Genomic DNA, 26,527 nt, shown 5'->3' on the forward strand with positions numbered 1-26,527 from the left:
AAAGCAGGAAGCACCAGCGTGCCCACACAATGCAGACAAGGTAGGTACACTAGACAAAAGTATTGGGACACTTATGACTACCACCGGACAAAAGTATTGGGACACTTATGACTACCACCGGACAAAAGTATTGGGACACTTATGACTACCACCGGACAAAAGTATTGGGACACTTAGGACTACCACTGGAAAAAAGTATTGGGACACCTACACTGGACAAATGTATTGGGGCACTTAGGACTACAACTTGACAAAAGTATTGGGACACGTACTACTAAAACTGGACAAAAGTATTGGGACACTTAGGACTAGCACCTGCCAAATACGCGGGCCCGACCAACGCTGCTTGCAGCTTGAATTTATTTTATTTTTTTAAATAAAAAAAACAATAAAATCAATTATTTACTGTTACAAGCGGCCCTCTAATGTCAGCCATGACTGCGGTGCGGCCCTCAATGAAAACAAGTTTGACACTCCTGGTCTGGTGGGACAGGCCAAAGTTAAGTCGGAGAAAATGCAGTCTTTTATAAATTATTTAATGTTTCTCTCCGGCCCGGTACCATATGCGTCACGGACCGGTACCGGTCCCCGGACCGGTGGTTGGGGACCACTGATGTAGACCACAAGGAAGTCTTTTACATTTAGAAAAAAATAATAATATAATGACCCCTTTAATGCGCCCTATAATCCGGTGCGCCTTTTGTATGAAAATAGACCTGACTAGACCCGCTCATCGGCAGTGCGCCTTATAATCGGGTGCGCCCTATGGTCCGGAAAATACAGTATATATTTAATTTTTCTAATCATTTTCAAACAAGAAATACAGGTAAAAGCCAGTAAATTAGAATATTTTGAAAAACTTGATTTATTTCAGTAATTGCATTCAAAAGGTGTAACTTGTACATTATATTTATTCATTGCACACAGACTGATGCATTCAAATGTTTATTTCATTTAATTTTGATGATTTGAAGTGGCAACAAATGAAAATCCAAAATTCCGTGTGTCACAAAATTAGAATATTGTGTAAGGGTTAAATTTTGAAGACACCTGGTGCCACAAACTAATCAGCTGATTAACTCAAAACACCTGCAAAGGGCTTTAAATGGTCTCTCAGTCCAGTTCTGAAGCCTACACAAACATGGGGAAGACTTCAGATTTGACAGCTGTCCAAAAGGCAACCATCGACACATTGCACAAGGAGGGAAAGACACAAAAGGTTATTGCTGAAGAGGCTGGCTGTTCTCAGAGCTCTGTGTCCAAACACATTAATGGAGAGGCAAAGGGAAGGAAAAACTGTGGTCAGAAAAAGTGTACAAGCGATAGGGATCACCGTGCCCTGGTCAAGATTGTGAAAAAAAACCCATTCAAAAATGTGGGGGAGATTCAGAAGGAGTGGACAGCTGCTGGAGTCAGTGCTTCAAGATCCACCACCAAGAGACGCTTGAAAGACATGGGTTTCAACTGCCGCATACCTCGTGTCAAGCCACTGTTGACCAAGAAACAGCGCGCAAAGCGTCTCACCTGGGCTAAGGAGAAAAAAAAGCTGGACTGCTGCTGAGTGGTCCAAAGTCATGTTTTCTGACGAAAGCAAATTTTGCATTTCCTTTGGAAATCGAGGTCCCAGAGTCTGGAGGAAGACAGGAGAGGCACAGGATCCACGTTGCCTGAAGTCTAGTGTAAAGTTTCCACCATCAGTGATGGTTTGGGGTGCCATGTCATCTGCTGGTGTCGGTCCACTCTGTTTCCTGAGATCCAGGGTCAACGCAGCAGTCTACCAGCAAGTTTTAGAGCACTTCATGCTTCCTGCTGCTGACCTGCTCTATGGAGATGGAGATTTCAAGTTCCAACAGGACTTGGCGCCTGCACACAGCGCAAAATCTACCCGTGCCTGGTTTATGGACCATGGTATTTCTGTTCTAAATTGGCCCGCCAACTCCCCTGACCTTAGCCCCATAGAAAATCTGTGGGGTATTGTGAAAAGGAAGATGCAGAATGCCAGACCCAAAAACGCAGAAGAGTTGAAGGCCACTATCAGAGCAACCTGGGCTCTCATAACACCTGAGCAGTGCCAGAAACTCATCGACTCCATGCCACGCCGCATTAACGCAGTAATTGAGGCAAAAGGAGCTCCAACCAAGTATTGAGTATTGTACATGCTCATATTTTTCATTTTCATACTTTTCAGTTGGCCAACATTTCTAAAAATCCCTTTTTTGTATTAGCCTTAAGTAATATTCTAATTTTGTGACACACGGAATTTTGGATTTTCATTTGTTGCCACTTCAAATCATCAAAATTAAATGAAATAAACATTTGAATGCATCAGTCTGTGTGCAATGAATAAATATAATGTACAAGTTACACCTTTTGAATGCAATTACTGAAATAAATCAAGTTTTTCAAAATATTCTAATTTACTGGCTTTTACCTGTATGCAGGAGGTGGGTATCTATAAAAAAAAAAAGGTGCTGATGCAAATTAGCATTGTTAAGCCTTGGTGGAGGTCAATGCCCATGCTACCGTTTTCTACTCCACTCATTGATGGTAATTTGCGTAAAGAAAAGAACGCATACTCACAAAATCCTGCTGAATGTCCGTGAAGTCTTTGCCGTATTTCTCCAGCGCCTCCTCGAACATGTTGGCCTCCGAGGCGCTCCACTCCTCCATTTCGTCCCGGCACAAGACCGGCCCGCCCTGGGGCACCAGCGCCGCGATGGCCCGGGTCACGTCGTAACCCGTGGCGTGGAGGGTGTCCATGGCGTGGAACTAAAAAAAAAAAAAAAAAAAACACGGGAGCAAGAGCAAATGAGAGGCTCGAGGCGGTGTTACATGGTAGCAAAAATCATCTGCACACTTCTTGACAAGGGATGGTGTGTGTGTGTGTGTGTGTGTGTATCTGTGTGTGTGTGTGTGTGTTCTGGCAATGCTTACTTAATTGGGACATCGCTCTGTTTACACAGTCACCTTTCAATCAATCAATCAATGTTTATTTATATAGCCCTAAATCACAAGTGTCTCAAAGGGCTGCACAAGCCACAACGACATCCTCAGTACAGAGCCCACATAAGGGCAAGGAAAAACTCACCCCAGTGGGACGTCGATGTGAATGACTATGAGAAACCTTGGAGAGGACCGCATATGTGGGTAACCCCCCCCCCCCCTCTAGGGGAGACCGAAAGCAATGGATGTCGAGTGGGTCTGACATAATATTGTGAGAGTCCAGTCCCTTTAGGGGACCTCTGACGGTATGGGGACAAAAAAACAGGTCCCCTAAAGGGAACTCTTTTTAAATGATAGTCAGATCTAGGGCTTCAACAACTAATCGATTAAAATCGATTATAAAAATTGTTGGCGATTAATTTAGTCATCGATTCGTTGGATCTATGCCATGCGCATGCGCAGAGGCATTTTTATTTATTTATTTATTTTTTAAATAAACATTTATTTATAAACTGCAACATGTACAAACAGCTGAGAAACAATAATCAAAATAAGAATGGTACCAGTATGCTGTTTTTTCCCCCCAATAAAATACTGGAAAGGATAGAAATGTAGTTTGTCTCTTTTATCCAATTATTAATCGATTAATCGAAGTAATAATCGACAGATTAATCGATTATCAAATTAATCGTTAGTTGCAGCCCTAGTCAGATCCATTCTGAAGATGCCTAAGTGATTTTTAAGCTTTGGCCCATAAAACATGTTTACTGGTTAGTTTGAGTGTGAGACATTTGCACAGCAGCCCCCTCATTGGGCTGTAGCTAGTACTGCACTCCTTGCTTTTTTTTAAAAATGGTCCTCTGTAGTCACGTACAAATTTGTGTGAATTATGCAAAATTATTCAAATTTGGTCCTCCACAACCTGTAGAAAGGGTGGTCCCCACAAGTGATGATCAAAAACCTGGTCCCCATTCCAAATGATAACCTGTGTGTGTGTGTGTGTGTGTGTGTGTGTGTGTGTGTGTGTGTGTGTGTGTGTGTGTGTGTGTGTGTGTGTGTGTGTGTGTGTTCTGGCAATGCTTACTTAATGGGGACATGGCTCTGTTTACACAGTCACCTTTAGGGGACCTCTGACGGTATGGGGACAAAAAAACAGGTCCCCTAAAGGGGAACCTTTTTAAATGATAGTCAGATCTAGGGATTCAACAACTAATCGATTATAAAAATTGTTGGCGATTAATTTAGTCATCGATTCGTTGGATCTATGCTATGCGCATGCGCAGAGGCAATTTTATTTTATTTTTATTTTTTTAAATAAACCTTTATTTATAAACTGCAACATGTACAAACAGCTGAGAAACAATAATCAAAATAAGTATGGTGCCAGTATGCTGTTTTTCCCCCAATAAAATACTGGAAAGGATAGAAATGTAGTTTGTCTCTTTTATCCGATTATTAATCGATTAATCGAAGTAATAATCGACAGATGAATTGATTATCAAATTAATCGTTAGTTGCAGCCCTAGTCAGATGTATTCTGAAGATGCCTAAGTGATTTTTAAGCTTTGGCCCATAAAACATGTTTACTGGTTAGTTTGAGTGTGAGACATTTGCACAGCAGCCCCCTCATCGGGCTGTAGCTGGTACTGCACTCTCTGCTTTTTTTAAATGGTCCTCTGTAGTCACGTACAAATTTGTGTGAATTATGCAAAATTATTTAAATTTGGTCCTCCACAACCTGTAGAAAGGGTGGTCCCCACAAGTGATGATCAAAAACTTGGTCCCCATTCCAAATGATAACCTGTGTGTGTGTGTGTGTGTGTGTGTGTGTGTGTGTGTGTGTGTGTGTGTGTGTGTGTGTGTGTGTGTGTGTGTCTCACCAAGGTTATGTCTCTGGAGGCTGCGGCAGCGCTCATGTGAAGGCTCGGCTGGCGGACAGAACTGCTGCAGTCCAAGGCTCTGGCGAACGTGCCCACCGACCTGTAAAGAAGAAAGCGCTACTTTTACACAGTATTGTGTTGTCTAGCACACAAAAAAAAAAAAAAAAAAAAATGAAGACAACCGCAATGTGTCCCACTCAGCGCAGATTACAGCATATTGTGTAATTACCCTCAGAAGTTAGTTCAGCAAAGCGGCAAAGAATTAAGTCATGAACGTTTTTTAACCCTTAGATTTTGCTTCTTAATTGAGATGTCCGATATTATCGGCCGATAAATGCTTTAAAATGTAATGTCGGAAATTATCGGTATCAAAAAGTAAAATTAATGACTTTTTAAAACGGCACTGTACAGAGCGGTACATATCCGGTAAAACACGGACGTAGGGAGCAGTACAGAGCAGTTGCGTCTTCCAGTCAGCAGCCCCTCCCCTCTCCCACACACAACACAGCAGTCGACGACTGCAGCATGAGAGGTTTACTGGCGACGCTTGATGACCTCATCAAACCGCCGCGAGCGTAGCATAACAACAACAAGAGTGTGTTGTTGCCCGTGCTGGAACTCTCTGTTCTGGCAAAAGTGCTTGAATCCCTTATCAGTGAACAGATAAAACACTTTTTGGACACCAATTTTATTCTGTCACCATTTCAGTCAGGTTTTCGTAGAAATCACAGTTCTGTTACTGCTGCTATGAAGTTTATAAATGATGTAACTGAAGCTCTTGACAAGAAGCAGTGCTGTCTGTCCCTCTTTATTGACTTTTCAAAGGCATTTGATACTGTTGATCATGTCATTTTAATCAAACGTCTTTCAGCTATTGGTTTTTCTCAGCAAGCCGTTGGATGGTTTGCAAATTACCTCACAAGTAGAACTCAGGCTGTTCAGATAGAAGGTTCCTCCTCGGACGTACTGCAAGTGAAAAAGGGTGTCCCTCAAGGTTCTGTGTTGGGCCCCTTATTATTCACTATTTACATAAATAATCTTGGACAGAATATTCCAAACTCAACTTTCCATTTCTATGCTGATGATACTGTCATATACTGCACAGCACCCACTCTTGCTGAGGCTTTCAAATATCTACAACATGCATTTGACAGAGTACAAGAACAACTTTGCTATCTTCAACTGGTTTTAAATGCAGAGAAAACAAAGTGTATGCTCTTTACCACATCAAAAACTGTAAGATCAGCACTGTGTGAGAACATTTTAATAAGAAATGGGCAACAAATTATGTTAGTATCTGCTTTTAAATATTTAGGATTTTTAATTGATGACCACTTGAGTTTTAAGGAGCACATTCAGTATGTTGTAAAAAAAACTGAAACTTTTACTGGGATTTTATTATAGAAACAAGTCTTGCTTTTATTTTACTGTGAAACAGAAATTGGTGGAAACAACCTTTTTAGCTGTTATTGACTATGGAGATGTGTTGTACATGAATGCTACTGCTGGTTGTCTCCACAAGCTGGATAGTGTGTACCACGGGGCACTGAGATTCATCACCAACTTACTCACCATTGTGTGTTATACTCAATGGTTATTAACTGGACATCTTTATGTGCTCGACGCCTCAATCATTGGTATGTTTTCATCTACAAAACCATTCTGGGTATCACTCCATCTTATCTGTCTTGTCTTTTAACAAAGAAACAAGGAAGTCACAATCTTCGTTCAATGAATGTTCTGCAATTTGTCGTCCCCAAAGTAAGAACTGAACTGGGCAAGAAAGCATTTAGGTTTTCAGCACCGAAGGCTTGGATTACCTACAATCGAACATTAAACTTCAAACCCTAGTTACGTTGAATGAGTTTAAAGCTTCTGTGAAAGGATTGCAGTCTACCTTGTCTGTATGCACATGTGTCATGTCAGCAAGTTTTAATGTTGTAAATGTGATGTTTTATGTATTTGTTTACTGTTTTTAATGTAACCTTGCTGCTGCCCTCTTGGCCAGGTCTCCCTTGGGAAAGAGATCTTTGATCTCAATGGGATTTTACCTGGTTAAATAAAGGCTAATAATAATAACAAGCGAGCTCGCTCAGTGACTGACTAACGACACCATGTCTATGGTTTGGGATTATTTTAAAGTGTGTCTGACGGATAAAAAAACTGGCAATTTGCAATGACTGCAAAAAGTTGGTTATGCGAGGACGAACCATACGAGCAATTTGATCTCCCACCTCTTCAAGAATCATAAGGAGATACACGATGAATACAAGCGGAAGATGGATGAAAAGCAAACACCGAAAGCAGCTTGCGGTGAGCGGAGGTGCCCTGTCTCAACGCAGCATTTCAGAAGGTCTGACTGACTGCTAGGCCACTTCAAGCACTCACCACTAGCTTGTAGCACATTTGTTACACTCATACAAATACGTTAGAGCAGGGCAGATTGAGCCCAGTTTATAATTTCCTGTTATACAGTATACCAGGCAGCCTTCACTAAATGAGGACAATGTTATCGTTTACTTTATGACTCTAGTATACTCTGGACTGAAGCTGTGTGCCTTCATTGTTTTTGTAGCTGTTGTTTTGAGGCATGTTTAAAAAAAATAAAAAAAATAATGCATTTTGTGAAAGTCAAAGTGTAGTATTTCCCATAGTTGTAGTGGGTATCAGGATTACCTCAGGGAGAGCATGTCCCAAATTCCAAGCTGCTGTTTTGAGGCATGTTAAAAAAAATAATGCACTTTGTGACTTCAATAATAAATATGGTAGTGCCATGTTGGCATTTTTTTCCATAACTTGAGTTGATTTATTTTGGAAAACCTTGTTACATTGTTTAATGCATCCAGCGGGGCATCACAACAAAATTAGGCATAATAATGTGTTAATTCCACAACTGTATATATCGGTATCGGTTGATATCGGAATCGGTAATTAAGAGTTGGACAATATCGGAATATCGGCAAAAATCCATTATCGGACATCTCTACTTCTTAATGATCTAAGCCAGGGGTGCTCACACTTTTTCTGCAGGCGAGCTACTTTTCAATTGATCAAGTCGTGGGGATCTACCTCATTCATATATATCATTTATATTTACTTATTTATGAAATATATGTTTTTGTTAATAAGTTAAAGGTGTTTAATGATAATGCAAGCATGTTTAACACATAGTTAATATTGTTAATAAATTAAAGGTGTTTAATGATAATGCAATCATGTTTAACACATAGTTAATATTGTTAATAAATTAAAGGTGTTTAATGATAATACAAGTATGTTTAATACATATAGTTAATATTGTTAACAAGTTAAAGGTGTTTAAAGATAATGCAAGCATGTTTAATACATATAATTAATATTTCTAATAAGTTAAAGGTGTTTAAAGATAATACAAGCATGTTTAACACATATAGTTAATATTGTTAACAAGTTAAAGGTGTTTAAAGATAATACAAGCATGTTTAACACATAGTTAATATTGTTAACAAGTTAAAGGTGTTTAAAGATAATACAGGCATGTTTAACACATATAGATTCCTTTCTTTCATGAAGACAAGAATATAAGTTGGTGTATTACCTGATTGTGATGACTTGCATTGATTGGAATCAGACAGTGGTGCTAAAAACGTCCGCATTTTCGAATGGAGGAGAAAAAAGTCCTCCTTTCTGTCCAATACCACATGAAAGTGGTTGGTTTTTGGCATCTTATTTGTCCAGCTTCCGTACTCCTTTGTATACACTTTACAAGAAATACATTGTCGGCAAACTCCGTAGCTTGCTAGCTTGTGCACGCCAGCTTTCTGAGACTCGTTTTGTTAGCGCAACTGTGCAACTGTGCAGTCGGTCTTTGGAGTTTTGACGACAGGTACGGCGCCAGAGTCTGTTGAAATAAAGTGTTTCTCGCCTTCCTGTCGTAATTTTAATGAGCTGGCAGCAGCCAGCGTCATCTCAGAAGACCCTCGGGTGCCGTGAATGTCAATCAAGTGACGAAAGTGACGTCATAGTGAAGATTTATGATCGCTCATTTTTAGGATTATTTTTTTAATGGCTGGCTGGTGATCGACTGACACACCCTCCGAGATCGACCGGTAGCTCGCGATCGACGTAATGAGCACCCCTGATCCAATCTAACGTGTCCAAATTGTTGCCCTGGGACCGTTTGTGGCCCGCAGCTAATTTTTTAACGGCCCGCGACACATTCTAAAAATGCAATGACAAAAAACATAAGAAGTGGAATAAAAGAGCAAACATGCAATTTTCTTTATAACTGTCATTGCTCAAAAATAATAATGAATCATAATCAATGTTATTGTTGACCTATTCAAGGCTCCAATTAAATTAAATATTCCACTTTGAAATATTTTTTTGGGGAAATATTGCATATTTGTATTAGCCCAAAAAAAAAAAAAAAGTTTTTATTTGACAAAAAGGGTTTACAAAAAAATTTTTTTTTAAAGTATCATCTGAAAGTTGATTTCGAGATTCAAGCATTGTGACCAGATTAAAAAGAAACGTAATCATGATGTATAACTAAACTATGCCAGTGGCCCTTTCAAACACAATAAACGTGTTGTTCATTACTGTAGTATTTTTTACTATTGTGATTGGAAGGTCAACAAATTGTTCTAAATAGGTAAACAAAGTTAAAGATAAAATGGACTCTCAATCGCTGTCAGCCAAAATGACACTTAAATAAAAAGTGCAGTTTATTCCCCATTTAGAAAAACTGGGTTGAGTGGTTTGTTTTGTTGTCTTTTTGTTGCCAATGCCATCACTGCATATTTGCTCTTGATGGGCTCATGTTGCTAATTCAGTTTGAAGATGAAATATTCCCACACAGGGACATTTTGGCATTATAATCATCTTTTTTCCCTCCTATCTTTCGCTATTTAGCAGTCAGTGAGTGAGTCGCAACGAGCGAGGTGTATTCTGTTAGAATAAGCTATTTTTTTTAATGCCATTTAAGGCCTTCCATCCATCTTTTTCCGCTTATCCGAGGTCGGGTCGGGGGGGCAGCAGCCTAAGCAGGGAAGCCCAGACTTCCCTCTCCCCAGCCACTTCGTCCAGCTCCTCCCGTGGGATCCCGAGGCGTTCCCAGGCCAGCCGGGAGACATAGTCTTCCCAACGTGTCCTGGGTCTTCCCCGTGGCCTCCTACTGGTCGGACGTGCCCTAAACACCTCCCGAGGGAGGCGATCGGGTGGCATCCTGACCAGATGCCCAAACCACCTCATCTGGCTCCTCTCGATGTGGAGGAGCAGCGGCTTTACTTTGAGCTCCCCCCGGATGACAGAGCTTCTCACCCTATCTCTAAGGGAGAGCCCTGCCACCCGGCGGAGGAAACTCATTTCGGCCGCTTGTACCCGTGATCTTGTCCTTTCGGTCATAACCCAAAGCTCATGACCATAGGTGAGGATGGGAACGTAGATCGACCGGTAAATTGAGAGCTTTGCCTTCCGGCTCAGCTCCTTCTTCACCACAACGGATCGATACAGCGTCCGCATTACTGAAGACGCCGCACCGATCCGCCTGTCGATCTCACGATCCACTCTTCCCTCACTCGTGAACAAGACTCCGAGGTACTTGAACTCCTCCACTTGGGGCAGGGTCTCCTCCCCAACCCGGAGATGGCACTCCACCCTTTTCCGGGCGAGAACCATGGACTCGGACTTGGAGGTGCTGATTCTCATCCTAGTCGCTTCACACTCGGCTGCGAACCGATCCAGCGAGAGCTGAAGATCCTGGCCAGATGAAGCCATCAGGACCACATCATCTGCAAAAAGCAGAGACCTAATCCTGCAGCCACCAAACCAAATCCCCTCAACGCCTTGACTGCGCCTAGAAATTCTGTCCATAAAAGTTATGAACAGAATTGGTGACAAAGGGCAGCCTTGGCGGAGTCCAACCCTCACTGGAAACGTGTCCGACTTACTGCCGGCAATGCGGACCAAGCTCTGACACTGATCACACAGGGAGCGGACCGCCAAAATCAGACAGTCCGATACCCCATACTCTCTGAGCACTCCCCACAGGACTTCCCGAGGGACACGGTCGAATGCCTTCTCCAAGTCCACAAAGCACATGTAGACTGGTTGGGCAAACTCCCATGCACCCTCAAGGACCCTGCCGAGAGTATAGAGCTGGTCCACAGTTCCACGACCAGGACGTAAACCACACTGTTCCTCCTGAATCCGAGGTTCGACTATCCGGCGTAGCCTCCTCTCCAGTACACCTGAATAGACCTTACCGGGAAGGCTGAGGAGTGTGATCCCACGATAGTTAGAACACACCCTCCGGTTCCCCTTCTTAAAGAGAGGAACCACCACCCCGGTCTTCCAATCCAGAGGTACCGCCCCCGATGTCCACGCGATGCTGCAGAGTCTTGTCAACCAAGACAGCCCCACAGCATCCAGAGCCTTAAGGAACTCCGGGCGGATCTCATCCACCCCCGGGGCCTTGCCACCGAGGAGCTTTTTAACTACCTCAGCAACCTCAGCCCCAGAAATAGAAGAGCCCACCACAGATTCCCCAGGCACTGCTTCCTCATAGGAAGACGTGTTGGTGGGATTGAGGAGGTCTTCGAAGTATTCTCTCCACCGATCCACAACATCCGCAGTCGAGGTCAGCAGAACACCATCCTCACCATACACGGTGTTGACAGTGCACTGCTTCCCCTTCCTGAGGCGGCGGATGGTGGTCCAGAATCGCTTCGAAGCCGTCCGGAAGTCGTTTTCCATGGCTTCCCCGAACTCCTCCCATGTCCGAGTTTTTGCCTCTGCGACCGCTGAAGTCGCAGACCGCTTGGCCTGTCGGTACCTGTCCGCTGCCTCAGGAGTCCTATGAGCCAAAAGAACCCGATAGGACTCCTTCTTCAGCTTGACGGCATCCCTCACCGCCGGCGTCCACCAACGGGTTCTAGGATTACCGCCCCGACAGGCACCAACTACCTTGCGGCCACAGCTCCAATCAGCTGCCTCGACAATAGAGGTGCGGGACATGGTCCACTCGGACTCAATGTCCAGCACCTCCCTCGTGACATGTTCAAAGTTCTTCCGGAGGTGAGAATTGAAACTCTCTCTGACAGAAGACTCTGCCAGACGTTCCCAGCAAACCCTCACAATTAAGGCCTTCATTTTCACAAAAACCATTTAGTGACTTTTAATGCTTTTTAATGACCCACGGAAACCTTCAATTAAGTTTGTAAATCGAGGTTCCACTGTTGTTCACACTCATATTACACATAACAAAAACATTGTATAGTTGTACTATGTTGCTGATGGAAAAGAGATCCAATAGCCAGCTTGACATATAACTTGTATATATTGAAGATAATTAGTCTTACCGAGCGACGACTAAGAACTGATCGATCTGTTTCTCCGTCAGTGAGCTGCTGGGATCCCAGATTTTCTCTTCCAGTTTCTCCAGATCTCTGACGTCTTCCTCGCCTACACACACATGAACAAGATGCAATTGTGTTACTCAATTATATCTACAACATCGGGCTGGACCAGTGTTTTTCAACCACAGTCTGGTGTGCCGTGGGAGATGATCTAATGTCACCTATTTGGGTTAAAAATATTTTTTGCAAAGCAGTAATTATAGTCTGCAAATGATGTGTTGTTGTTGAGTGTCGGTGCTGTCAGCAGAGTAACCGTGTAATACTCTTCCATATCAGTAGGTGGCAGCATGTAGCTAATTGCTTTGTAGATGTCGGAAACAGCGGGAGGCAGTGTGCAGGTAAAAATGTATCTCGTGCTTGAACCAAAAATAAACCAAAGGTGAGTGCCTCCTAAGAAAAGGCATTGAAGCTTAGGGAAGGCAATGCAGAACGAAACTAAAACTGAACTGGCTACAAAGTAAACAAAAACAGAATGCTGGACGACAGCAAAGACTTACTGTGGAGCAAAGACGGCGTCCACAATGTACATCCGAACATGACATGACAATCAACAATGTCCCCACAAAGAAGGATAAAAACAACTAAAATATTCTTGATTGCTAAAACAAAGTACCGTATTTTCCGCACTATTAGCCGCACCTAAAAACCACAAATTTACTCAAAAGCTGACAGTGCGGCTTATAACCCGGTGCGCTTTATATATGGATTAATATTAAGATTCATTTTCATAAAGTTTCGGTCTCGCAACTACGGTAAACAGCCGCCATCTTTTTTCCCCGTAGAAGCGGAAGTGCTTCTTCTTCTACGCAAGCAACCGCCAATGTAAGCACCCGCCCCCATAGAAGAGGAAGCGCTTCTTCTTCTACTGTAACCACCCGCCCCCGTAGAAGAAGAAGAAGCGCGCGGATATTACGTTTCATTTCCTTTGTGTGTTTACATCTGTAAAGACCACAAAATGGCTCCTACTAAGCGACAGGTTTCCGGTTCATGAAAAGACGCAATCTCTCCATCCCCACACGGACCACTATTTCACAGCAACTGCCTAAAGACTTTCGAGAAAAGCTGGCTACTTTCCGTGCATATTGTAAAAACAAGATAGCTGAAAAAAAGATCCGGCCAGAGAACATTATCAACATGGACGAGGTTCCACTGACTTTTGATATTCCTGTGAACCGCACTGTGGATACAACGGGAGCACGTACGGTGAATATTCGCACCACAGGGAATGAGAAGTCATCCTTCACTGTGGTTCTAGCTTGCCATGCTAATGGCCAGAAACTTCCACCCATGGTGATATTCAAAAGGAAGACCTTGCCAAAAGAGACCTTTCCAGCCGGCGTCATCATAAAAGCTAACTCGAAGGGATGGATGGATGAAGAAAAGATGAGCGAGTGGTTAAGGGAAGTTTACGCGAAGAGGCCGGGTGGCTTTTTTCACGCAGCTCCGTCCATGTTGATATACGACTCCATGCGCGCCCACATCACGCTGGTTTTTAATATATTATTAAAGTTTGACTGACCTATCTGACTGTTTTTTTGACATTCCTTTAGCGCAGTTAGATGCGGCTTATAACACGGGGCGGCTTATAGGTGGACAAAGTTTTGAAATATGCCGTTCATTGAAGGCGCGGCTTATAACCCAGGGCGCCTTATGGTGCGGAAAATACGGTAATAGCAAATAAGCAGTTAGCGAAAAAAAAATAATAATACAGAAATGACAATGAGCATTATTACACTACAAATGGATCAATACAAATACCAATAGAAATAGCGCTATTGATAATGAACAATACCAATAATTTACCTTTATTATCAACAATACAGTTGTTTAAATGCAACAATACATATACGTAATGATAACTTGATACGAAAGAATGCAGAAAAATGGAGGGGGAGAAAGAGAAGCAACCTACATTAACCTTGTAGATTGTTATAGTCACAATAGGTTAAGCTTTGTCATTAGACATTTATAATAAAAAAAGAAAAGAACAATAGTGTCACAGTGGCTTACACTTGCATCGCATCTCATAAGCTTGACAACACACTGTGTCCAATATTTTCACAAAGATAAAATAAGTCATATTTTTGGTTCATTTAATAGTTAAAACAAATGTACATTATTGCAATCAGTTGATAAAACATTGTCCTTTACAATTATAACAGCTTTTTACACAAATCTACTACTCTGCTTTTTATTATTATTATTCACGTTTTATTCACAATACCATATAACAAATACAATAGTAGTGAAATATCATCATTTAAAGATGTTGGTACGTGAAAGGGTCCCCCAAATAAGCTAGAAGAAGCTTTTGACAGGGGGTCCAGAGGATAGTATATACATGGAATGATGGAACATGGTAGCAAGTACAACAACAAAAAACAACGCTATATGATTAACACAAGATAATAGTACTAAAGCAAGCATACACATACATACATACATTCATTCAACCATGCAAAACCCAACAGTAGTCTACCCCACATGAGGCATTAAGTATAGGTGGTTAATAGATAAGTTTTTAGTTTATTTTTGAAGTTGGAGAATGGATACAGCATCTTGAGGCTCTCATTAAGCCGGTTCCAAATCTTTGGTCCCCTGCATACAACACTTCGAGCGGTACAATCCAGTAAACGATGTTTCCCTGATATCAAATCTAAGTTAGGAGTGTTGTGGGCATGCTGGGGATGGTAGATAGGAACCAAGCTGCAGAGCCTTAAATTCAGCCTGTAAATGACTTGATAGGTTAAACAAGCATTTTGATAAATATTGAACTCTGTCAGTCTTAAGAGATGATAATTATGGAATAGATGTGGAGTGGGGGCATTAAACTTGGACCATGACAGGGCCCGTATCATTTTCTTTTGCATGGATTCTAATTTGTGGAGGTAGGTTGGGAAGGTGTTAGACCAGATGACATGACAGTAGTTTAGATGTGCTTCAAAGAGAGTTTTATATAGGGTGAGTAGAGCATAAAGAGGAAGATAATGACGAAGGTGAAAGAACAGGCCAACATATTTGGATAATTTGTTTAACAGATGGCTAATGTGACATTTGAGGTAATCGTCAATGATGACCCCCAGGAATTTTGTGGAGTACACTCTCTGTATTTCCTGCCCATTGATGTTGATATGGCAGTGCTCAGTATTTGTCCGTTTTTTATTAGAACGAAATAGAATAAAATTTGTTTTATTTACATTAAGTGAGAGCTTATTGCATTTGAACCAGGAATCTACTTTCACAAGCTCTGAATTGACAGTTACCGTATTTTCCGCACTATTAGCCGCACCTAAAAACCACAAATTTTCTCAAAAGCTGACAGTGCGCCTTTTAACCCGGTGCGCTTTATATATGGATAAATATTAAGATTCATTTTCATAAAGTTTCGATCTCGCAACTTCGGTAAACAGCCGCCATCTTTTTTCCCGGTAGAACAGGAAGCGCTTCTTCTTCTACGCAAGCAACCGCCAAGGTAAGCACCCGCCCCCATAGAACAGGAAGCGCTTCTTCTTCTACTGTAAGCAACCACCCGCCCGCGTAGAAGAAGAAAAAGCGCGCGGATATCACCGTACGTTTCATTTCCTTTGTGTGTTTACATCTGTAAAGACCACAAAATGGCTCCTACTAAGCGTCAGGGATCCGGTTCATGAAAAGACGCAATCTCTCCATCCACACACGGATTACTATTTCACAGCAACTGATATTCCTGTGAAACGCACCGTGGATACAACGGGAGCACGTACGGTGAATATTCGCACCACAGGGAATGAGAAGTCATCCTTCACTGTGGTTCTAGCTTGCCATGCTAATGAAACTTCCACCCATGGTGATATTCAAAAGGAAGACCTTGCCAAAAGAGACCTTTCCAGCCGGCGTCATCATAAAAAGCTAACTCGAAGGGATGGATGAAGAAAAGATGAGCGAGTGGTTAAGGTAAGTTTAAGTTTACGCGAAGAGGCCGGGTGGCTTATAGGTGGACAAAGTTTTGAAATATGCCGTTCATTGAAGGCGCGGCTTTTAACCCAGGGCGCCTTATTGTGCGGAAAATACGGTACTTGTAGATCGTGTAGGCTCCTGTGTGAGGTAAACAAATTTGTACAGTCAGCAAAAATTATTTTATGAAAAGTTTCGGAGGAGTTTACAAAATCATTTATATATAGGATAAAAAGGAGAGGCCCCAAGATGGATCCCTGGGGAACCCCATAATTTCTGGTCATACAGGGTGAATTGTGATCATTGACGCATACACATTGCTGCCTTCAGTATAGGTAAGAGCGGAACCAATCGAGAGGTACCCCTCTGACACCATAGTGATATAGCTTATACAATAAGATCTCAAAGTCTATTGTGTCAAAGGCCTTGGATAGATCCAAAAAAATGCCAATACCGCATTTTCCTTCTTCAATAGAGTCATTGACCTTTTCCAAAAGGTCGAGTATAGCCATACAGGTGGTGCTTTTTTTACGAAAACCATATTGGGAGGGGACAAGGATATTTAGTTTTTCCAGAAAGCCATTCAGTCTTGTTCACAAGTGAGGGAAGAGTGGATCGTGAGATCGACAGGCGGATCGGTGCGGCGTCTTCAGTAATGCGGACGCTGTATCGATCCGTTGTGGTGAAGAAGGAGCTGAGCCGGAAGGCAAAGCTCTCAATTTACCGGTCGATCTACGTTCCCATCCTCACCTATGGTCATGAGCTTTGGGTTATGACCGAAAGGACAAGATCACGGGTACAAGCGGCCGAAATGAGTTTCCTCCGCCGGGTGGCGGGGCTCTCCCTTAGAGATAGGGTGAGAAGCTCTGCCATCCGGGGGGAGCTCAAAGTAAAGCCGCTGCTCCTCCACATGGAGAGGAGCCAGATGAGGTGGTTCGGGCATCTGGTCAGGATGCCACCCGAACGCCTCCCTAGGGAGGTGTTTAGGGCACGTCCGACCGGTAGGAGGCCGCGGGGAAGACCCAGGACACGTTGGGAAGACTATGTCTCCCGGCTGGCCTGGGAACGCCTCGGGGTCCCACAGGAAGAGCTGGACGAAGTGGCTGGGGAGAGGGAAGTCTGGGCTTCCCTGCTTAGGCTGCTGCCCCCGCGACCCGACCTCGGATAAGCGGAAGAAGATGGATGGATGGATGGCCATTCAGTCGGTTGTAGACCACTTTCTCAAATATTTTTGAAAATGTTGGTAAAATTGGAATTGGCCTATAATTGTTCATATTATTTTTTGCTTGCATGTCAGCAGACTGGGGTAGATCCTGCTGAAATCCTATGTATTGAATGAATAGACAATCCTTTTGAATCGGGAAAATATCGTTTTTGAATCGCAAAAAAATCGATTTTGAATCGAATCGTGACCCCAAGAATCGATATTGAATCGAATCGTGAGACACAAAAAAGATTCACAGCCCTTGTGGCAATCATGGTGAGATCCAAAACTTCTGGTAGACGTGGTCTTTTTTTTTTTTGGTACTCATTTGCTCTTCATCCGTTTCAAGCTCAGAAATTTGCATGCACGTTTTTCATGATTATAATATTCCTAATGATCGTAAGAAGCCGTAATTGAAATCGACATTTGATTCGTTGTCCAGCTCTACTACAAGGCTCTGGAGCAAGTCTATACAAAACCAAAGAGCACTGTATTATGATGATAGTATATATCTGATAGTATATATCTGTATCAAGAATCAATTTAAGTGGACCCCGACTTAAACAAGTTGAAAAACGTATTCGGGTGTTACCATTTAGTGGTCAATTGTACGGAATATGTACTTCACTGTGCAACCTACTAATAAAAGTCTCAAAAAAAACACACCCACCCTCATTCAGGAGGTCAGTGATGTCAGCTTGATACTTGTTCCCGACTCGGATCTCCCCCTTGTCGGCCAGCAGCGTCTTCTGCTGAGGGTCGTACACCAGCGAGTAGAAGAAGGCATCCTGGGAAGAACACACCGAGTCATAGAGTGGCTGCACACCAAAGTCGGTTACTATTGCAATGGTACAGTATAACTAGCTAGGAAAGCTCACGCAGTGTGGTTCCCTAACAACAGGCCTGTTCAACTTTTCATTCAGGGGTCGGCAACCCAAAATATGAAAGCATACCTGCCAACTTTTGAAATCAGAAAAACCTAGTAGCCAGGGTCCAGGGGCCGCAGGCCCCGGTAGGTCCAGGACAAAGTCCTGGTGGGGGGTTGAGGCTTCGCCCCCCGACGCAAAATGATTATTAGCATTCAGACATGTTAAAATGTTGCTAAAACCATCACTTTTCTATCAGTCACAGTGACTTTTCAAAACAAAAATATTACAGCAAAAATCATATGGGTTGATTGACATGTTTATTCTGTAAGCTAACTTCAATAGTTTGAAATTATTTTGACAGTTAATGCCAGTTATCCTGTCAACCTTTCACAAGACTTCAATTTGTTCATTGAAAGTATAAACACTTTTTACAGTAAACAAATGGTAAAACAGTACTAAACAATTCCATAAAAAAAAAAAATTGGTGTCATTATTAACTTTCTGTCCAAGCTTGTATAATCTACTGCCTTGTTCAATTGTAAAAAAATATTCTGTGCCTAAAATTCACATTTCTATCACAATTATCATACTGTAAACATGGTAAGCTAACTTCATTAGAATTAATAGTCCTGTCAATAGCATGGAATTACAATTCAAATGTAGTTTTTTTGTAAGCCTTTCAAAAGAATTCAAAATATGAAAAATGAATGAAAATTAATTTAAGCCATCAGACACTTGAAAAGTGGCACATCACATCTCTAATGTACCGTATTTTCCGCACTATAAGGCGCACCTAAAAACCACAAATTTTCTCAAAAGCTGACAGTGCGCCTTATAACCCGGTGCGCTTTATATATGGATAAATATTAAGATTCATTTTCATAAAGTTTCGGTCTCGTAACTACGGTAAACAGCCGCCATCTTTTTTCCCGGTAGAACAGGAAGCGCTTCTTCTTCTACGCAAGCAACCGCCAAGGTAAGCACCCGCCCCCGTAGAACAGGAAGCGCTTCTTCTTCTACTGTAAGCAACCACCCGCCCGCGTAGAAGAAGAAAAAGCGCGCGGATATTACCGTACGTTTCATTTCCTTTGTGTGTTTACATCTGTAAAGACCACAAAATGGCTCCTACTAAACGACAGGGATCCGGTTCATGAAAAGACGCAATCTCTCCATCCGCACACGGATTACTATTTCACAGCAACTGATATTCCTGTGAACCGCACTGTGGATACAACGGGAGCACGTACGGTGAATATTCGCACCACAGGGAATGAGAAGTCATCCTTCACTGTGGTTCTAGCTTGCCATGCTAATGGCCAGAAACTTCCACCCATGGTGATATTCAAAAGGAAGACCTTGCCAAAAGAGACCTTTCCAGCCGGCGTCATCATAAAAGCTAACTCGAAGGGATGGATGAAGAAAAGATGAGCGAGTGGTTAAGGTAAGTTTAAGTTTACGCGAAGAGGCCGGGTGGCTTTTTTCACGCAGCTCCGTCCATGTTGATGTACGATTCCATGCGCGCCCACATCACGCTGGTTTTAATATATTATTAAAGTTTGACTGACCTATCTGACTGTTTTTTTGACATTCCTTTAGCGCAGTTAGATGCGGCTTACAACACGGGGCGGCTTATAGGTGGACAAAGTTTTGAAATATGCCGTTCATTGAAGGCGCGGCTTATAACCCAGGGCGCCTTATGTTGCGGAAAATACGGTAATCATTTGAACTTTTCAACAGAAATAGCACTGCAAAAATATTAAGGACATACTTCTGCATTTTGGTAGTTATGCTGTCAACATTTAACAAGATTTCTTCAACTTGGACTTGAAAGCATAAATAGTATAAACACTTTTAACAGTATAACAGTACTAAACAATTCCAATAGATAACATTGGTGTCATTACCTTTTTGTGGCTAAAATCCAAATTTATTCTATCAGATTGATCTGCAGGGGTAAGAGGATCACACTGGAAGGTGATGAATTCTTCCTCAAGTTCTTTCTTTACATCCTTGCTAATAAGCAAGTGAGGATACCTTTCTCGCTAGCAACGGCATTAGACTTGTGTTTTTTTGTCCCAACGTGGTCTTTTACATGGCTAATTCCTCCGTGTCCGATCGAAAAATCTTGTCTGCACAAGGTGCAATTCGCGTAGTTTTCACCCTTTTTGGAACGGATAATTATTCCCGGATAGGCTTTTGAATATTCTTCACGGAATGACTGCAGTTTTCTTTTCGGTTTAAGACTCGTTTGCGATTTTTCTCCGGCTGATTCCATGATCGTTCGCTCGTTTGGAAACAATGGCAACTGGTGCCTCGTGCTTGGCAGCGGTGCTATAAATAGCCTCGCGCATGGCATTCGGAATGGCTCGATAGGAAGTTACGGGAAGCAGTGTGGATTGTCATTGTTGTTACGCGATTTCGTGAATAAAACTTAAAAAAAAAAAAAAAAAATTTAATTAATGAAAAACCGTATTTTTTATCACTGCAACCGTAACCCGGAATAGGTTGATGAAAACCGTACTAATTACGGGAAAACCGGAGTAGTTGGCAGGTATGTGAAAGAGCCATATTGGACCACAAATACAAGAAGGTAATCTGTCTGGAGCTGCAAAAAATTAAAATACTTATACAAGTGTTATAATGATGGCAACACATGATGTACCGTATTTTCCGCACTATAAGGCGCACCTAAAAACCACAAATTTTCTCAAAAGCTGACAGTGCGCCTTATAACCCGGTGCGCTTTATATATGGATAAATATTAAGATTCATTTTCATAAAGTTTCGGTCTCGTAACTACGGTAAACAGCCGCCATCTTTTTTCCCGGTAGAACAGGAAGCGCTTCTTCTTCTACGCAAGCAACCGCCAGGGTAAGCACCCGCCCCCATAGAACAGGAAGCGCTTCTTCTTCTACTGTAAGCAACCACCCGCCCGCGTAGAAGAAGAAAAAGCGCGCGGATATTTCCTTTGTGTGTTTACATCTGTAAAGACCACAAAATGGCTCCTACTAAGCGACAGGGATCCGGTTCATGAAAAGACGCAATCTCTCCATCCGCACACGGATTACTATTTCACAGCAACTGATATTCCTGTGAACCGCACTGTGGATACAACAAGAGCACGTACGGTGAATATTCGCACCACAGGGAATGAGAAGTCATCCTTCACTGTGGTTCTAGCTTGCCATGCTAATGGCCAGAAACTTCCACCCATGGTGATATTCAAAAGGAAGACCTTGCCAAAAGAGACCTTTCCAGCCGGCGTCATCATAAAAGCTAACTCGAAGGGATGGATGAAGAAAAGATGAGCGAGTGGTTAAGGTAAGTTTAAGTTTACGCGAAGAGGCCGGGTGGCTTTTTTCACGCAGCTCTGTCCATGTTGATATACGATTTTATGCGCGCCCACATCACGCTGGTTTTAATATATTATTAAAGTTTGACTGACCTATCTGACTGTTTTTTTTGACATTCCTTTAGCGCAGTTAGATGCGGCTTACAACACGGGGCGGCTTATAGGTGGACAAAGTTTTGAAATATGCCGTTCATTGAAGGCGCGGCTTATAACCCAGGGCGCCTTATGGTGCGGAAAATACGGTAATCATTTTAACTTTTCAACAGAAATAGCACTGCAAAAATATTAAGGACATACTTCTGTATTTTGGTAGTTATGCTGTCAACATTTAACAAGATTTCTTCAACTTGGACTTGAAAGCATAAATAGTATAAACACTTTTAACAGTATAACAGTACTAAACAATTCCAATAGATAACATTGGTGTCATTACCTTTTTGTGGCTAAAATCCAAATTTAGCAACGGCATTAGACTTGTGTTTTTTTGTCCCAACGTGGTCTTTTACATCGCTAATTCCTCCGTGTCCGATCGAAAAATCTTGTCTGCACAAGGTGCAATTCGCGTAGTTTTCACCCTTTTTGGAACGGATAATTATTCCCGGATAGGCTTTTGAATATTCTTCACGGAATGACTGCAGTTTTCTTTTCGGTTTAAGACTCGTTTGCGATTTTTCTCCGGCTGATTCCATGATCGTTCGCTCGTTTGGAAACAATGGCAACTGGTGCCTCGTGCTTGGCAGCCGTGCTATAAATAGTCTCGCGCATGGCATTCGGAATGGCTCGATAGGAAGTTACGGGAAGCAGTGTGGATTGTCATTGTTGTTACGCGATTTCGTGAATAAAACTTTAAAAAAAAAAAAAATTTTTAATTAATGAAAAACCGTATTTTTTATCACTGCAACCGTAACCCGGAATAGGTTGATGAAAACCGTACTAATTACGGAAAAACCGGAGTAGTTGGCAGGTATGTGAAAAAGCCATATTGGACCACAAATACAAGAAGGTAATCTGTCTGAAGCTGCAAAAAATTAAAATACTTATATAAGTGTTATAATGATGGCAACACATGATGTACCGTATTTTCCGCACTATAAGGCGCACCTAAAAACCACAAATTTTCTCAAAAGCTGACAGTGCGCCTTATAACCCGGTGCGCTTTATATATGGATAAATATTAAGATTCATTTTCATAAAGTTTCGGTCTCGCAACTTCGGTAAACAGCCGCCATCTTTTTCCCCGGTAGAACAGGAAGCGCTTCTTCTTCTACGCAAGCAACCGCCAAGGTAAGCACCCGCCCCCATAGAACAGGAAGCGCTTCTTCTTCTACTGTAAGCAACCACCCGCCCGCGTAGAAGAAGAAAAAGCGCGCGGATATTACCGTACGTGTCATTTCCTTTGTGTGTTTACATCTGTAAAGACCACAAAATGGCTCCTACTAAACGACAGGGATCCGGTTCATGAAAAGACGCAATCTCTCCATCCGCACACGGATTACTATTTCACAGCAACTGATATTCCTGTGAACCGCACTGTGGATACAACGGGAGCACGTACGGTGAATATTCGCACCACAGGGAATGAGAAGTCATCCTTCACTGTGGTTCTAGCTTGCCATGCTAATGGCCAGAAACTTCCACCCATGGTGATATTCAAAAGGAAGACCTTGCCAAAAGAGACCTTTCCAGCCGGCGTCATCATGAAAGCTAACTCGAAGGGATGGATGAAGAAAAGATGAGCGAGTGGTTAAGGTAAGTTTAAGTTTACGCGAAGAGGCCGGGTGGCTTTTTTCACGCAGCTCTGTCCATGTTGATATACGATTCCATGCGCGCCCACATCACGCTGGTTTTAATATATTATTAAAGTTTGACTGACCTATCTGACTGTTTTTTTGACATTCCTTTAGCGCAGTTAGATGCGGCTTACAACACGGGGCGGCTTATAGGTGGACAAAGTTTTGAAATATGCCGTTCATTGAAGGCGCGGCTTATAACCCAGGGCAGGGCGCCTTATGGTGCGGAAAATACGGTAAGTAGCTAATTAGCTATATTAGTCTACTATCAAAATGACTATGTGTCGCAGGCTCACGCAAATCTTTGTTGATGTTGAAATATAATATTTATTCAACACATTTTTACAACATTGGAAAACCGTAGTAAAACCTCTCAGAGGGTGAGATAAGTCCTGGAAATGACCAAAGGTATAGATGTGTGTGTCCAAGTTAAAGGAAACGGCAGGCTGTCTTCTTCTAATGGATTTATTGCAATCTTTGCAAGCTGGGTAGTTTGCTGTGGTCTGGAACAACATGGCACACAGACAACTATCAGACATGCAGCCAATATTACATACAGATAATGTGTCATGAGACATGGAAAAATAAACTAAATACACAGAGGACATGAGTTGCAAGTGATGAATACTTATTTTGTCAAAAGAAAAGAAAGGTAAAACTGCATGGTCAAAAGTTTGCATACATCATGTCATGGCTGTCTTGAGTTACCAATCATTTCTACAACTCTTATTTTTTTGTGATGTAGTGATTGGAGCACATACTTGTTGGTCACAAAAAACATTCATGAAGTTTGCTTCTTTTATGAATTTATTATGGCTCTACTGGAAATGTGAGGGTCAAAAGTATACATACAGCAATGTTAATATTTGCTTACATGTCCCTTGGCAAGTTTACCTGCAATAAGGTGCTTTTGGTAGCCATCCACAAGCTTCTGCTTGAATTTTTGACCACTCCTCTTGACAAAATTGGTGCAGTTCAGCTGAATTTGTTGGTTTTCTGACATGGACTTGCTTCTTCAGCATTGCCCACACATTTAAGTCAGGACTTTGGGAAGGCCATTCTAAAACCTTCATTCTAGCCTGATTTAGCCATTCCTTTACCACTTTTGAGGTGTGTTTGGGGTCATTGTCCTGTTGGAACACCCAACTGCACCCAAGACCCAACCGCCGGGCTGATGATTTTAGCTTGTCCTAAAGAATTTGGAGCTAATCCTCCTTTTTCATTGTCCCATTTACTCTCTATAAAGCAGCAGTTCCATTGGCAGCAAAACAGGCCCAGAGCATAATACTACCACCACCATGCTTGACGGTAGGCATGGTGTTCTTGGTATTAAAGGCCTCACCTTTTCTCCTCCAAACATATTGCTGGGTATTGTGGCCAAACAGCTCCATTTTTGTTTCATCTGACATCACATGGACAAAGACAAGACTTTCTGGAGGAAGGCTGGCATGTATGACTTGAGTGTTATTATGACAATGACAATAAAGGGATTGATTTATTGATTGATTGATTGATTGAGACAAACAAGTATGTGCTCCAATCACTCTATCACAAAAAATAAGAGTTGTAGAAATTATTGGAAACGCAAGACAGCCATGACATGATGTTCTTTACAAGTGTATATAAACTTTTGACCACGACTGTGTGTGTGTGTATATATATATATATATATATATATATATATATATATATATATATATATATATATATATATATATATATATATATATATATATACACCGGTATATATATCCATCCATCCATCTTCTTCCGCTTATCCGAGGTCGGGTCGCGGGGGCAGCAGCCTAAGCAGGGAAGCCCAGACTTCCCTCTCCCCAGCCACTTCGTCCAGCTCTTCCTGTGGGACCCCGAGGCGTTCCCAGGCCAGCCGGGAGACATAGTCTTCCCAACGTGTCCTGGGTCTTCCCCGCGGCCTCCTACCGGTCGGACGTGCCCTAAACACCTCCCTAGGGAGGCGTTCGGGTGGCATCCTGACCAGATGCCCGAACCACCTCATCTGGCTCCTCTCCATGTGGAGGAGCAGCGGCTTTACTTTGAGCTCCCCCCGGATGACAGAGCTTCTCACCCTATCTCTAAGGGAGAGCCCCGCCACCCGGCGGAGGAAACTCATTTCGGCCGCTTGTACCCGTGATCTTGTCCTTTCGGTCATAACCCAAAGCTCATGACCATAGGTGAGGATGGGAACGTAGATCGACCGGTAAATTGAGAGCTTTGCCTTCCGGCTCAGCTCCTTCTTCACCACAACGGATCGATACAGCGTCCGCATTACTGAAGACGCCGCACCGATCCGCCTGTCGATCTCGCGATCCACTCTTCCCCCACTCGTGAACAAGACTCCGAGGTACTTGAACTCCTCCACTTGGGACAAGATCTCCTGCCCAACCCGGAGATGGCACTCCACCCTTTTCCGGGCGAGAACCATGGACTCGGACTTGGAGGTGCTGATTCTCATCCCAGTCGCTTCACACTCGGCTGCGAACCGATCCAGTGAGAGCTGAAGATCTTGGCCAGATGAAGCCATCAGGACCACATCATCTGCAAAAAGCAGAGACCTAATCCTGCAGCCACCAAACCAGATCCCCTCAACGCCTTGACTGCGCCTAGAAATTCTGTCCATAAAAGTTATGAACAGAATGGGTGACAAAGGGCAGCCTTGGCGGAGTCCAACCCTCACTGGAAACGTGTCCGACTTACTACCGGCAATGCGGACCAAGCTCTGACACTGATCATACAGGGAGCGGACTGCCACAATCAGACAGTCCGATACCCCATACTCTCTGAGCACTCACCACAGGACTTCCCGAGGGACACGGTCGAATGCCTTCTCCAAGTCCACAAAACACATGTAGACTGGTTGGGCAAACTCCCATGCACCCTCAAGGACCCTGCCGAGAGTATAGAGCTGGTCCACAGTTCCACGACCAGGACGAAAACCACACTGTTCCTCCTGAATCCGAGGTTCGACTATCCGGCGTAGCCTCCTCTCCAGTACACCTGAATAGACCTTACCGGGAAGGCTGAGGAGTGTGATCCCACGATAGTTGGAACACACCCTCCGGTTCCCCTTCTTAAAGAGAGGAACCACCACCCCGGTCTGCCAATCCAGAGGTACCGCCCCCGATGTCCACGCGATGCTGC

General features: G+C 42.8%; 1 protein-coding gene across 2 annotated transcripts in view; it reads right to left on the bottom strand.

The window, feature by feature from the left end:
* The window catches only part of mta1 (metastasis associated 1), a 191,144-nt gene that overhangs the window by 59,102 nt on the left and 105,515 nt on the right, over positions 1-26,527 (bottom strand). For both annotated transcript variants that reach the window (XM_061969186.2, XM_061969184.2), the window contains exons 6-9: positions 18,028-18,145; positions 12,164-12,266; positions 4,824-4,923; positions 2,581-2,769 (exon numbers count right to left, since the gene is read on the bottom strand). In XM_061969186.2, coding sequence (XP_061825170.2) covers positions 2,581-2,769; positions 4,824-4,923; positions 12,164-12,266; positions 18,028-18,145 — 510 coding nt within the window. The remainder of the gene's footprint in view (positions 1-2,580; positions 2,770-4,823; positions 4,924-12,163; positions 12,267-18,027; positions 18,146-26,527) is intronic.

Source organism: Nerophis lumbriciformis, linkage group LG08 (genome assembly GCF_033978685.3).
Source record: "Nerophis lumbriciformis linkage group LG08, RoL_Nlum_v2.1, whole genome shotgun sequence".
NCBI classification, from domain to species: domain Eukaryota; kingdom Metazoa; phylum Chordata; class Actinopteri; order Syngnathiformes; family Syngnathidae; genus Nerophis; species Nerophis lumbriciformis.